The sequence below is a fragment of the Mus caroli genome, unplaced genomic scaffold (genome assembly GCF_978045245.1).
Source record: "Mus caroli unplaced genomic scaffold, Mus_caroli_1 scaffold_14, whole genome shotgun sequence".
NCBI lineage: Eukaryota > Metazoa > Chordata > Mammalia > Rodentia > Muridae > Mus > Mus caroli.
Window position 1 is genome coordinate 99,939,633 of NW_028227269.1, and position 15,315 is coordinate 99,954,947.

The 15,315-nt window shown below is 47.0% G+C and overlaps 1 protein-coding gene across 5 annotated transcripts in view; it reads right to left on the reverse strand.

The window, feature by feature from the left end:
* The window catches only part of Fbln5 (fibulin 5), a 68,762-nt gene extending 55,661 nt beyond the window's left edge, over positions 1-13,101 (reverse strand). The window contains exons 1-4 of one of the 5 annotated variants that reach the window (XM_085830624.1): positions 12,685-13,101; positions 8,477-8,531; positions 6,096-6,147; positions 3,643-3,897 (exon numbers count right to left, since the gene is read on the reverse strand). In XM_085830624.1, coding sequence (XP_085686750.1) covers positions 3,643-3,897; positions 6,096-6,147; positions 8,477-8,531; positions 12,685-12,701 — 379 coding nt within the window. In that variant the 5' untranslated portion in view covers positions 12,702-13,101. Of the gene's footprint in view, positions 1-3,642; positions 3,898-6,095; positions 6,148-8,476; positions 8,532-10,758; positions 10,779-11,113; positions 11,404-12,183; positions 12,486-12,684 lie in introns of those variants that run through there. The other 4 variants (XM_021178950.3, XM_029484933.2, XM_085830622.1 and 1 more) reach the window with 4 other exon arrangements.
* Positions 13,102-15,315: the final 2,214 nt, after the last annotated feature.

Consider the following 15,315-nt stretch of genomic DNA (forward strand, 5'->3'; position numbering starts at 1 on the left):
CTCTCTCCACATTCCCTTCCCTCCACTTTCCATGTGGTCATGGCCGGCCTCCACTTACCTACTCTCTCCCTCTCTCTGCGTCTCTCTGCCTCTACTACTCTGTGTGTGTCTGGTCTCTCAGGGGGAAGGGATTCCCTTGGCATGGGCTGGCTGAGGCACCCCTTTCCCCCACACCCCACCAGAACATATTCTTACAGCTCTTTCTCATTTTATGATCACAACAGTTTTTGTTTTGGTTTTGGTTTTTGTTTGGTTGGTTTGTTATTGTCGTTGTTGTTGTTGGGGGTTTTGGTTTTTTGTTGTTGTTGTTGGTGGTGGTGGTGGACTGAATGGATTTCTTTGTGTAGATGTGGTTGTGCTATGTGGACCAGGCTGGCCTTGAACTCAGAGATCCACCTGCTTCTGCCTCCCAAGTGTTGGGATTAAAGGTGTTCGCCACCACCACCTGGCATATTTTAAGTTTTAAAGAAGGCTTGTGGGTTTGTTTTGTGATCTTCTTATAAAGAATCTTTACTTTTTTTTTTTTCAGATAATCCTATAACATTTAAACTGATTTGGCATCTAAAGCTAAAGAGGAGATGGTGCCAGTGCCGATAACCGCTAACGCTGGGTGGACAAGGTGGAAAGAAACCATTGTGTTCTCTCAACTCTTGTCCAGTTCAGACTTTTACAGAAGAAAATTTTTCTTTTAAAATGAGCAAGGGCTTTGCTGTTAACAGTGGCTTCTGCACTGACTCTCTAAAAGCCCTTTCCATAACCTTTCCATATACTAAATCTTTATAGCCCAAACACCAGGTTCCCCATCCAGAGCCTGAATGGTTCACACTGAGACTCAACCTATCACACAGTGTGACCACTGCCAGGTGTCTTAACTTCTCTGCGCTCTGACTACCCTGAAGGCACAACAGAAATACCAGTTCTACCTGTAGTGTGCTAAGAACCCATGACCCTACTACACAAACACTAAGCCATTGTTTGGTGTCACTACCTTCGCTGCTGCTGGTGATGCTATTGGGTTTGTTTTGGAGGGGAGGAGATTCACTCATCTTTTCAAAGCTTCAGAAACGTCTCAGAAGGCTGGAGAAATGGCTCAGCGGTTTAGAGCACTGACTGCTCTTACGAAGGTCCTGAGTTCAAATCCCAGCAACCACATGGTGGCTCACAACCATCTGTAATGAGATCTGACGCCCTCTTCTGGTGTGTCTGAAGACAGCTACAGTGTACTCATAAAATAAATAAATCTTTAAAAAAAGAAAAAGAAGAAAAGAAATGTCTCAGATTCTCACGGAATTCTCATCAGTCATCACTGTCTCCTCCTCAGAGCTCACTGCTCCAGGAATGCCTGTCCTCCTTTGAAGGCCTTTTCCCCTTGCATATACCTACTAACTTGTTCCCTCTCCTCTGCCCCCTGCCTCCTGCTCCCTGCCCTACTTCCCTGGAACGTTGGTTAGAGAGCTGCCCTTCCCAGCCTGCTCTGGCCCCCTGCCACCACCTCTCACAATGCCCATAGGGGCCTCAGCCCTGGTAAGGCAGGAAACGGTGGGGTGGAGTGAAGGGAAGTCAGAAGAACTCAGGACTTATGAATGCATAATACTAGACATTTTGGAAATGGATGGGCCTGGTGCCAGTCCTTGCTGGGGTTCCTAGATTGTACTGGGCTTACAAAGGGGCCATTATTAAAGGCTCCACATGTCTATGTAACAGGTTCAGAACCACAAGTGGTATGACGTCAGAGGGGTCACCAGATGAATAGGCTTCCCAGAATGTCTTCAGTGCCAAGAGCCTCGAGTCCCTGGAAGGAGGTGTGTTGGATGAGGGAGGGCATCCAGGAAGCTCTAAGGCAGTGGGTGCCCAAATGTTCAATGGAAGGGCTGAGTGAGATAGACCAAGAGCAGTCCTATTCTAGGATCAGATGAGAGCCTTTTCCAATAGCCTGAGCCTCTACTACCTTTACTCAGCTCATCTGCCCTCCAGTATCCTCTCCCTCCTTCTCTCCCTCCTTCTCTTCCTCCCTCTTTCCCTCCCTCTCCCCCTCCCCACCAATCTCTCTCTCTCTCTCTCTCTCTCTCTCTCTCTCTCTCTCTCTCTCTCTCTCTCTCTCTCACACACACACACACACACACACACACACACACATACACACTACATCTTATTTGGTACCATTATTTTCTACTAGATGGGAGCAGTTGGCTGGTCTCATATCCTACCTGCGAAATGACCTAGCTTGCTGGGGTTCACGTTCACTTTTCCAAAAAATCAGAGGTTGTAGCTAAAGAGCATCCAAGAAGTTCCTTCTGGTTACAATATGCCTATTGTTCTGCTACGTGTCGTAAGGAAGCATGATGCTGTCCTCTCCCGCAAAGCTCAGAAGCATGAGGCTTGACTGGGTCCATATTTCCCCTTGGCATGTTCTTAGTTAAGGTAAATCTAAGTCAGCATATGCATATGTGCCCCAACATACACACCAGGTCTTTGAGACCAGTAATCATGAAGCATTATGAGCTCAGGTATATATTCAATTTTCCCTGTAGTGTTGAAGGGCATATATTTGCATACTGTTTGAATATTTTAAGTGTAAACACACGCTCATTCACATGAACATACTTATATATTATAATCAGCACTGTCTCTATCTGTCGGTTACAGACCGATATGTCAGAGCCCTGAAACCCACAAAAATCTTATTAACTAGACTGATGGCCATGGAAAGGAAATGTTAGAATTTCAATTCAAATTTATTTTTTATTACATTCTTTTAAGTTTCCTATTTCTTATGTGTGCTTTATATTCCTCAACCCACATGAGTATAACAGGATACATGTGTCATGTATAAATATGCCTATGGTAGGGATCTAAGTCTAAAAGGATTTGGCAGAGGGGATACACAGTCAAAAGAGCTTGAGCTTCACTGTCCATCTCTCTTCGAAGTAACCCTCTAAAGCTGGAGACACTTCAGGAATTTAGTCCAACTACTACCAAAGGACTGGGCAGGGCCCCAGGCAGCTCTTCTCCAAGGCAGCACTGGCCAATAGAACCTGAAGCTCTGTAGGGTACCGCTAATTCCCTTGGGGCTTATGATATAATGATGCCTACTTTCTCCCCCAGAGTCCCCATCAGCAAGGCCCCTTTAAGAACACTGGCTCCCACCTAAGAAGCCCACTTTCCTTATCAGATCTTGGGTTGGCTCTCAAGGCTTTTCTGCAGCAATACTCAATCCATTCAATACATAGAAACAGAGCACTGGCCCTGAGTCTGATTAGATGCATTGGTTATTTAGTTGAGAAAACATGAGGTTGATCACCAATGAGATCCATGGGATGGATGGATGGATGGATGGATGGATGGATGGGTAGATGGATGGATGGTGGATGGATGATAGATAGATAGATAGATAGATAGATAGATAGATAGATGATGGATGGATTGATCAAATGACAGAAAGAAAGAACTGGCTTTCTAGATAATTCAGAAGAGGACCCAGAAATATATCTAGAATAAAACATTATATCATTTGTAGACAGCAGACCACTGTCTGATTGACATATTTCATGGTAGGTATCTCCATTTGGGAGCACATATTAGATTCTGACAGCACTCTTGAGAAAGTCCACTATGTGAGAGGACAGTTACTGGGCTACTCACCCACACACTGGTTGCCTTCATCCATCTGATACCCAAAGCGGCAGACAAGAGGCCTTGAAATCGTAGGGTAGTTGGAAGCTGGTACTGGTGGGGCCGCTGCTGGATATGGGCCTGAGTAGGATGTAGAGTAAGGATTTGAGTAAGGCCCTCGATACACTGGGTTGGTTCGAGGGATGCACAAATACCCGCCATTCTGGTTGACACACATCATGTCCCCACGACAAGCCTCAGGGATGGTCCGGCATTCATCAATATCTGCAGAAGCCACAGAAAGGACAAATTTCAGTGGTCTCTTCATGACACTGGGCATGCGTACATTGAAGCAGAGCAGACTGATGGGAATGACCCTCTAACATTTCACCTGGCTCACTGCAGTCTGATGCTCCCCAATATTAGCCAAGTTTACTCCAAGTGACCTGGGTTGCCAAACATTAGCTCTTTAAGCCCTCTTATCACAAATGACCCCACCCTCAGAAACCTGCACTATTGCTGACTTCATATTTTTCTTTAAAGAATACCACATTTGAAACCTGGGCAAATGTATTCCTTAACATTTAGGAATATAGCAAATTTAAAAAAAAACCCTTATTTACATAAGGAAAGCAACAGTAAAAATAAATAGATGGGAGTGTCTGTGAGTACAAAAGCCTGCCACGTACTCACTCTCCTGTGCATTTCTTATACTCTGAAAACATGAGATCAGAACCACTTCTATTCAAAGTAATAGCTGGGCAAGAAAGAAAAAGACCTTTACACCCAGAAAGACAAGGCTTGGCTCATAGTTAGTTACTTGCTGAGAAAGCAGAGCAATTGCTTTCAAGCTGGCTCACACAGTGCCAGCAAAACAAGACTGTGTCTAGCCCTGCTGGAGATCAGCTCATATTGGAAGGAGAGTGGTGGTCTGTCTAGAAAAATCAGCCTTGTCAGGGTGGAGTCAAGAGAGGTTCCAACTCTGGCTCCAGTGGGCAGCAGACCTGGCTTTGGGAGTTGGGCCCTGCCACCAGCTCTTGCTCTGTGTGGAACTGGAGACTGGGGAGGGATGCCTGGACCTGGGCAGCTCGCCCATCATGTCATCTGAGAAATGCATGCCAGCTCCCAGCTTGGGAACTGCGAATGCTGTAGTTCAGAGTGCAATGGTCTTTTCTCTAGTGGAACACATGGGCTGGAAAAGAAGCCACGTCCCTCTTTACCCTGTAGTGCATCCTTGAACCAAAGAGTTTTGTACTGTAAATCCAAGCATGAGTCCGAGTCTTCAAGGTTTAATTCATTCTTTTCAACCAACTCTCTCCCTTCTTAGTCTCAGTTGATGTGACTCGGGACAGAAACATGATTTGACCTAAATTAAATCTAATTAAGAATTTAGCTATTCCCACATTGGGAACATTGCCCCCAATGTGGGGCAGCCAAGCCTTATCCCCTCCACGTGCCCTACTACCCTCGGCATCCCATGGCACCCCTGATCCTTGTCTATGCTGTTCCTCCCACTGTGGTTGAGATCTTCAGGATCCTAGCCATCCTTCAATATCCAACTCAAACTGGGCCTGACTCTTGGCTGAATCTGGACATAAAGCTTCCCTCTCTTCTCTGCCTTTTCAGGGCCCACTGAAGTTATCTCCACTCGACCATGACCTTATTCCACCAACTTGTCACAGCATCCACTGTGTCTAAGTTTTTCTCCACTAGATGGCATGCTGTGAGAATGTCCTTCAGAGGACTTCCTCATCCCTGGAACCTGGGAAGCCTTTAGGTCTCAGGGCTGATTCCATTCAGGTTACCAATCAGCTGGCTTTAAGATGGGAGCATCCATCCTAGGTTATGCTATGGGACACCCAGTGTAGTTGGGTGAGTGGTTGAAAATAGAAAAGGTAGGAGACTTAGAGGAATTACAATGTAAGAAGGGACCGATAATTGTGAATGTCACAGGCTACCAACCAAGGGGTGAACACAGTTTCTAGAAGCTTGGGAGGGCCTCGCCAAACAACCAGCAAGGATGGAGGACCTACAACCTATAACTTCAGGAGGGTGGATCCCAAAAACTTCTCCCGTGAGAAGAAAAGATGCTCTCTCTCTTTGAACCCCAGAGAAACACAGCCTAGCCAATATTCTGCTATTAGCCTGGTAGACAGGTGTTGGGCCAGAGAGCTCTGGGGTCTGAAATGAGCAACATTTAAGCTACTATTCTTATGGAACCTTGTGGAGGCAGTGCTAGGGAACAGATCCAACAGAAATGCTTGTTGAGGAGAGAGGTGATTCTTTGACCCTGATCAGCACTTAGCACAAAGAACATAAGCAACAAGGGTCTCATTGGCTTGGTCATCCCACCTCTGTGTTCTTCCATGGAGAAGGTAAATGAAGCTTCAACGACACTGAGCCACGGCTATGGCAGAAACATCCTAGCAATTGAGCTATCGCCAAATGACCCCACCTAAAAAAGGACCGTCAGCATCACATACCTAGACACTGTCCTGACTGGCGGTCCAGGTCAAAGCCGTTTGTGCACTGTTGCTGTAGAAGAGAGAGAAGAAACAGGTCAGGTCACTTGCCTAGCATTCTTTGTCACTATAAAAGCATCGCAGAGCATTTGGGAAGTGGAGTAAAGTAGGGGTGGGGGCTAGGGGGGATGTAACACCCCCATGTGGGATAGGTTTCTATTTGGAAAAGTTTTCTTACAATCATTGCACACTTAGTGTTTGTTTTGTTTTGTTTTTGTAACACCCTACACCAGTGCCTCATGACCCACAGTGTCAGGACTTATGGGTTTTGCCATGCCCACGTGATGAGGAGCAATAAAAGCCACAGTGCAACAGCCCCACTTCCAAGGAAGGAGACTCCCCAGCTCTATCCATCTCCCCTTCACAGACCCCCAAACAAATGCTTCAATCCCTATGAAATGTCGCCCCTGCTCTCAGTTGTATTCATAAAGCAAAAGCTACACAGCAGATGTGGCCCATTTTCTAAGCAAAGGAGATGGGATTTTTTCCTTCATTTCAATGTCAGCAAGGCAGTGACACATTTTGGCAATTGGTGACAGTTGTGATTTTTACATGTAACCTGAGCTATAACTGTACATGCAGGGTTGTTTTTTGTTTAATCTGGTTAAATTTTGTTTTGTCATCAAGAGAAAAATCTCACTGTGTAGTCCAAGCTGGCCTGGAACTTGTCTTCCCGCCCCTGTTTCCTAAGTGCTGTGAACTTTTGTGTTTTTGGCCATGGGCTGAGCCATCTCTCCAGCCTTGACTGTGAACTTTTAAAAACCTGATCTGGGAACAATGTGAGAGCCCCTTGTGGTGCCTGGAGGCTGACACAGGAATGAGTTCAGTGTCTAGGATTGTGGTACACCTGTCACCAGGCCCCTCCTCCAGCCTCAAGGCCAGACTTCCCTGAGCCATGGGGTGATTTGTGAGCCTGGCCTGTGCTACTGCTGAGAGTTCCAAGCCTTAGAGCCTCAGGACAAAGGACCCAGAAGAACCAGGAGTCTATACCACAGAACCCAGGAGATCAGGTTTCAGTCCTGTTCTCGACCTCAGTGCTGGGGCAGAATGGGCTCAAGCCACTTGTTTACCTGGTTTCTAATTCTCACTAGAGTCCTTACTTCTCCTCATCCTTCCCTTTGCCTCAGTTTCTCTATCTATAAAATGGGGTACTGTTACTTACTTTTAAGTAGTTACAAAGAGGAACTATGTTACTATAAATGCCTATACTAATTACCTTTATCTATGACCACTATCTGCTTCAGGACTAGATGTTTTTGTCTATAACTCTTGGGACTAGATTACAGGATGCCAAGGTCCCTCTGAGATCTAAAATTCTTATACATTCCTCTCAAATCCTTCCTGTCTCCAATGGCCTGAGTGTGTCTAATGGCCTTTGGATGTACTTCACAGTTCTTCCCCCTGTTTCACCCCAGCATAGTTTTCTCTAACTTATAGCCTTGTGCATGATGGGCAGGCGCCTACCCTTCCTCACCTGCAGCCCTCAGCCTTACTCAGAAATGAGGCTGTCTTTATTTTCTCTCCATGAGAAGGGCCACACAGAAGGGCCTCTCTGAGCCATCTAGAACAGTGTTTCTCCGCCTTTGTAATGATGCGACCCTTTAATAAAGTTCCTCATATTGTAGTGACCCCCAACCATAAAATTACTTCATTGCTACTTCATAACTATAATTTTGCCACTGGTGTGTATTGTGATGGGTTGTTCAGCCCTACCCACAAAGGGATCAGAACTGGTTGCAATCCACAGGTTGAGAACCACCACTCTAGAGGAACCCTACCATATTACTCGGGGCTGACACACCTAGCACAACCCTCCCTATAGCTTTAGAAATGAGATGCTGCAACTGCTCTCAGACCCTTGTCTTGAATTCAACTTCATTGCTCCTTGCACACTCCTCCCAGGGGAAGGGATACCGCACCCCCCCCCCATCTCCAGGTAACCAACCTTCTCCTTCCTACCTCTTTCACTGGGCATTGTATAGGTGGAAACACACACTGACCTAGCTGTGGGTGCCTTTTGCAAGCATCCTGGGTTGGGGGGGAGGGGGGTGGAGAACACCCTGACCAGAAACACCACATTGAACTACCATGTAAGTTAGTGAGTTTCCCTGAGGGACACCCAGGTTTGGAGCCAGGATGCTGAGATCCAATTCCAACCTTGCCACTTGAAACCTATATCACCCTGGGCCAGCCTCCATCTCTTAGAGCCTTAGCTATGATATGTTTGTATGGAGGGTAGTAAGTGAGTACCTCCCATTCCCGTAACCCTGGGACCCTAAAATGCATGGCTGGACACTCTCCCCTCGCTTTGTGACATGCTTCTGGACAACTTGAGGCCTTACCTGTGCATTCCCAGGATGTGGAAGCCAGAGTGCCAAGATGGTAACAGTGAGTATCCTGTGGGCAGTGAAAATCAGAGTGAGTGCCAAGAGATGCTCATGTCCAGGAAACCTGGACCTCCTGCTACCTGACATTTAGTTGGTGGTTTTACCATATGCTTGCAAGCGAATAGGGCACACTCAGCAGAGCCCAAGAGCGCTTCCAGCCCTCTACTCTAACCCCACAAGAGGCAGCCTCCTAACACTTGCTTCATGTGTTGGGATAGTAAGTTAGGTCACATGCTTTGCTGCTTAGGGACAAAAATCCAAAGACCCACAGTCTGTGGCATCAACCAGTTGTCTTGGTCTTTTATCATTCTGCACAGAGACCACCTGAGTTAAACATTATTCAGACCTGACTGCAGAGCCAAGAGCCTCTGTGTCTTCAATCCACGAAAGCAAGAATGTGAGAGGCTCTGTGTTTGCAGGAAGTCACTTAACCAGAACGTGGAGCCCTCAGTCCACACGTGTGAGAACCTGGGCTTGAATGGTCCAAGAACCCAGGGTCCACCCTAGCATGTGGTTCGTGAGAACTGCCATCCCAGGGGATGGAAGTCTGAGGAGCCAGTGTGAGAAAGGCAGTGGGTAACAGCAGGAAATGCCTTAACACCCTGGCCCAGCCAACGTGGCCACCCACAAGCAAGTAAACATCTTTGCCTGTGGGTAATTTGGTTCTTTGCTGTGGCCAACGTTTTGTCTGGTGAAACTGTGGTCACCAGTATGCTTTAAAACTGCGAAGTCCATCCTCACATCCATTAAGATGGCTATTTGTGAGGCATGCATGGACCTGTGTGTTGACACGTGTTGGAGCATGTGTGTAAGTGCATATTTACACGTCTGTGTATTCCTATGGGGGCCAGGGGTTGGCATCAAGTATCTTCCTCAGTCATTCTTTACCTTATACATTGAAGCAGGGTCACTCACTTGTACCCAGAGCAAGCAAACACTCATACACATAAAATAAATTCTTAATCTTAGAAAAATGCAAGACAGAAAACAACAGGTCTAGGAAGAATGTAGAGAGATCACAGCTCCGGTGCATTACTGATGGGGAGGTAAAACTGGTGCAGCTGTGTGGTGTCCTCACCTGCGATCCAGCAGACCCACTCCAGAGTGCATTCCCCGGAGAACTGAGTCAAAGACTAGACATAAGTATATATGCATAGGCATGCTCATAGCAGCATTTTTTTTACGATAACCAAAAGGTGGGTACAATCCAAATGTTCGTGTATGAATAGCTAAACAAAATGTGCCCCCTCCTCTCTCTCTCTCTCTCTCTCTCTCTCTCTCTCTCTCTCTCTCTCTCTCTCACACACACACACACACACACACACACACACACCAACAATATTATTCAGACTTAAACTCAAAAGTTGGACACGATACAATGTGGAAAGCTAGGCACATTGCTATGTGCTTGTAATCCTAGCTGCTCCAAAAGGTTAAAGTGCAAAGGTCACTAGAACTCAGGAGTTCAAAGTCAGCCTGGTAATAAAGTAGAAAGAGAGAACCAACTTTTGAATGTTGTCCTCTGACCACCATAGTGGACAGCAACGCATGCCCCCTCCCAAGTCAATAAATAAATGTAATTAAAATAAAAAAAAAAGAGCAACAGCATTGGTGATCCACGGGGTGTCATAGTGAGATGAGTGACACACACACAAACACATAGATTTCAACTTATATCAGGTACCCCAGAGTTTTCAGACCCAGAAAGAAAAGTGGTGGTTCTGGGGGTTGTGAGCTTCTGGGGCAGGGAGGGGGTGTTTAACAGGTACAGGTACAGAATTTCTGTAATTTTTTTTTTTTTGGTGACTTGGGTACATTTTTGGGTTTTTTGGGTTTTTTGGGTTTTTTGGGTTTTTCTTTTTCGAAACAAGGTCTCATTCTGTAGCCCAGGCTAACCTGCAACTTACAATATAGCCCAGGCTATCCTCAGACTTGTGGCAATTGTACCTCAGCTTCCTGAGTACTGGGATTCCAAGACAGACATTTTAGCCAACCTTTTTGCTTTGCTTTGTTTTGTTTTGTTGTTTTATTTAAGACAGGGTCTCATGTAGTCCAGGCTAGCCTCAAACTAGCAAATTTAGCTCAGAACTCTTGATTCTCCTGCCTCTATCCCTCAAATGCTGGGGTTACAGGTGTGCACCATACACCATGGAGTATGGTACAAGAAGCTGTTTTGCAGGTTAAAGAGGCATGGAGCCTAGTTATGTAGCCAAATGGGCATATGTAACACTACTGACCTGGGCACCTAAAGCAGGGAAGATGGAAGACAAGGTGAAGTCTGTGCTGATGATCCAGTCTGTAACCACACTCTCCGGTTACTAGCATGTATCCAAGCAACTCCAGCTTGCAGCCTAGATACTGGGCAGGAGAGCCACAGAGCTGTGACCCAGCTGCCATCCACCTGAGCTGGCTGCTTTGTGGCATGGGCCAGGAGTGTAGATTTGCCTTGATAAGAATGTCAAGAGTCAACAGAGGAAGCTTCCTGAAGGGGGTGATCTTGACTGTTTCTCAGCATGGCTATGAGCCTGGGGACCTGGTTGGAGCCCGAGGCTTATCATTACCCACCCAGCACCATGACTCTGTAGTCCCCGCCTTTTCAGAATGAGTGCTCAGGAGATTCCAGGCTCATTCACATCCCTGACCCACAGCGCAGGAGAAATAGCAGTAGGTATGTAGAGGACACAGAGGTAAGGTGGCACCCAGGCACCCAGACAAAACTGAGCCCGATGTGGTGCTGGAGTCCCAGATCCAATCCTGAGTAGACAGGTTTCCATTTCATCTAACTTGCCTATGTGAGCCAGGTTCTCCAACACTGGAGACAGCTCTGACCTTATAAAGTGCAGAGCCAAATCCCTGGGCTTTTTTGATATTTGCAAGAGCCAGACTTTATATCTGGAAGGAATAAGAGAACAATAACAAATTTATTTTCCAGTCTGTAGATTATGAATTTCAATGTTTTCCTGTTTCTTCTCATGAAGTTTCCTTTCAGGTGGTTATAAAATCCCGTCTCGTTTATGTTGGAGACGGAGCAGCTTGACTGTATGCAGTACAGTTTGAGAGAGACTAGAAAAGGCATGCTAACCCTACCGGCTTCTCCCCCTACCCCACTCCCCATTCCTTTTGGCGAAAGCCAGCCCAGGGCTGGCCAGCTCCAAGCCCAGCCTCCTGGAAGAGCTATGGCTGGGTCCTGGGGGCCAAATAATCTCTAGGCTAACAGAGAAGCTTTCCAGGAAGAAATCGTACCAAAATTGAAGTATAATTAATACTGGAGAGGAGAAACTGTGTCTCAAACCTTTTCTTTTGAATCTGGGTCCACCATCCTAAATAGGAGGAGGAGGAAGAGGAGGAGGAGGAGGAAGAGGAGGAGGAGGAGGACAGAACCTCCAACTGTCTGTCAGTGACAGACATTGCTGGTCAGAGATGTGGAATGATAATATTAACTATGGCTTACCATAATGAGGCTCGGTTTGTATTCGCATGCGTGCACCCTTCCCACATGCAAACACACAGAGAGAAAGTGTGTAGATCTATGCAGGGCAGCTATATTTTCAAGAGACACTGGAGAAAGGGAGAACAGATGTCATCCTTAAACTTCCTCAAGGCTCAAGGATTACTTGACTGGAATTGCAATTTCCGCAAAGAACAGCAAAACATTTGCTTACATGCGTCTCTGTCTGCAGAGTCCACTGTTCATTGGCTCGAAACTTCTAGGTCCCATTCCCTCTGTAAATCACACACATAGAGCAAACGCAGACAGAAGTGTCCGGAGACTTCTGCTTGTCTCACAGCCGTCGCAGCAAAGCAATTGCTGGTGCCGTAGTCAGCAGTCTCCCAAATTTAAAAAACATGTAGTGTGATATTTTATAAACTGCGCACAACGTTGCTGCCCTTTCCAAAAAGAAAGAGAAATGACCTAGAGAGGTTGTCTGCTGCCTCTCTCGAGATGCTGACTCCTGACGCTGTTAGAAAAATCCCCACTCCCAAACGAAGAGTTTGAGATGGGCGCAGCTTTTTGTAATTAACAGGGTCATTGCATCACTAGCTAAAAGTCTTTTCCAGTGCCCTGACACAGGCGGAATCTCAGCCATAGCTATTTTCCACCCATCAGGTCTGGAGTTAGGTTTCTCAAGCCTGGAGACAGTTCCTGGCGCCTTCCAACCTACCTTTTTAATCCTGGCATATCCAAGATGCGCGGGAGGAGAAGCGACGCGAGGAAGGCAGGCTCTGCGGTGGGACTGGGGCGGCTTGGTTCCGGAGGGGCCGAGCGGGCAGCGCGGAGGGCCGGGACAGTGCCGGGTGCTGGGAGCCACTGCAGAGCCCTCGCCGCCGGCACCTGGTTTCGCTTAACCCCCTTCAGTAATTCAGCATTAAGCCAATTGGAGGAGGAATGTTAAAAATGAACACTTCATTTTCTAAGTATGTTAAACAATGCAAATGGGGCCTCGGTCTGGACACAGCTGGTTCAGATTACAGCGCTCACCAACTGGCTAGACTCCTCACAACAATCTTGGGGCGTCTGCCAGGGCCAAGTGCTCGGCGCTGGGAGGGGAGCCCGGCAGAGCGCGGAGCTGGGGGGCGCCCGGCCTCCCCGGGGCGGAGCGGGGCGCGTGCGAGGGGGCGTGTCATCAGGCCCTGTGGCAGCACGAACTTGAACTCACACCAAGGCGGCTTCACGGACGAAAGACGCGTGAGCAATTGGGAACCCGAGGCTTAAATCACGGGCTGGAACAAGCGTGGTACCCCTAAGCAAGGATGTGGGGGTAAGGGCGGATCAGGAAGAGCAAGCAATGGCTGAGAACTCTCCTTGGCCGCCCTCACCTCATTATCCTTGGCTTGTTGTTGTTGTTGTTGCTGCTGCTGCTGTTGCTGTTTTTGGCCTTCAAAGTAGAAAGGTGATTTGTAAAAGTCAACAGCGAAAAGCCTAAGAATGGTGGGCTACACTTGGGCCCTGGAAGCCCCGCCCCACTCCCTTCCGTTTCATAGCTCTGGAGCTCCCTATCAAGTGCAAAAGTGCCAAAGACACCGCTCTCCAAAAGACACAACAACCAGACTGCTACACCGCAAGACCTTCCTTGCCTGGACCTTCTCTTGGACCCTCAACTGCCAGACCTACAGGGGCAGAGTTCCCCTCCCTCACTATGCCTCTGTACAGTAGAAACTGGTTCCGTTTCCTTGGAGGGGTGACTTCCCCACTGCCACATGGCTCTCAGAGATGCCAGCGAGTCTCTGAAGCCTACATCCTATCCTTTTCTAACACTGTTTTAAGGAAACGGACTCCTACTCTAAAATCTCGTTAGGCTGAACTAGAGCAGCCGGACTGCTGTTGATTCTGTTGAAGCTCAGAGTTCAACTGACCTGATTTATTTACTATGGGTGTATGAAATGTCTAAGAATAAACTACATTTAGGTTCATCTCCTTCATGAGATAGTACCTCCCGTCCATTGTTCTAGTAGCTAGGATTATAAAACTCCTTCAGGTCCACCAGTTCTGCACTAAAGGGGCGAAATAAAGAGAATTTCAGATTGGGAAATAAATGAGAGTAACCCATCAAAATAGCTAGACCTCTAAGCGTGCACCCTGGCCAGCTGCTCTGTCTAAAGCTCAAAGTCGGCAGTGACTGGGAGGGAGTACAAAGGAACCTCTCAAGTACCCGATGTAATTGCTGACCAAGGCGCTTCGTACAGTAGGTAACACAGACTTGAGTTTCATGATGTTGTGCTATAACATACTTTAAAATCCTGAAGAGGCTCCTCACACACTGATTTTGCAGGCTTTCTAATATATTTTTATAGTTCTAATAGAATCTTGGTAGTCACATAGACCAATTTATTAGATTAATATAAAAACTATGATTGTAGGGGCTGGAGAGATGGCTAAGAGCATTGGCTGCTCTTGCTGAGGACCTGGGTTCAAATTCCCAGCACCCATGAGATGGCTCAAACCTGCTGATAACTTCAGTTCCAGGGGATCTGATTCCCTCTTCTGACACACATGCAGGCAAAATACCCATATACATAAAATTAAAACTTTTTAAAAAAAAAAACTTTAAAAATAGAAATAAATAAATAAATGTCTAGAACTTTGTAAAAGTACAATCATGGAAAGAAAAAGTAAATGAGACCAAATCCATAAGTGGGTTGTACATCAACCAAACCTTAAGTGGGTTGTACATCAGGTACCCTGGTGGGAAGGACTGGAGGAGCTAAGGGGGATTGCAACCCCACAGGAAGAACAACATCAGCTGGCTGGACCACCCAGTGCTCCCAGAGACTAAACCACCAACCAAGGAGTGTACAGGGAGGGATCCGTGGCTCCAGATACATAGGTAGCAGAGGATGGTCTTATCTGGCATCAATGGGAAGAGAAGTCCTTGGTCCTGTGGAGGTTTGATGCCCCAGTGTAGGGGGATGCTGGAGGGGTGAGGAGGGAGAGGATGGGGGGGAGCACCCTCATAGAGGCAAGGGGGAGGGAGAAGAGGGAGGTTGTAGGATGGGGGACTTGTGGAGGGGTAACCGGGAAGTGGGATATCATTTGAGATGTAAACAAATGGAAGAGAAGTGGGTTGTGGAGCTATCTGTGAAGCATGCTGTTAGTGCATTAGTGTTGTTAATCTCTCCCTGCACACAGTTTATAAGTTAACAGTGTCGTGGGTGTATAAGGACAGGCTCGGTACTGACTTTGGTGTCAAGCCTCCACTTTATCCTCAGTGTGTAAGTGATTGCTTGAACATGCTAGGGAAGAGCTCTACCACTGAGCTACATCCCCAGCCTGCAGCCTGAGTTCTTTCAGCTGA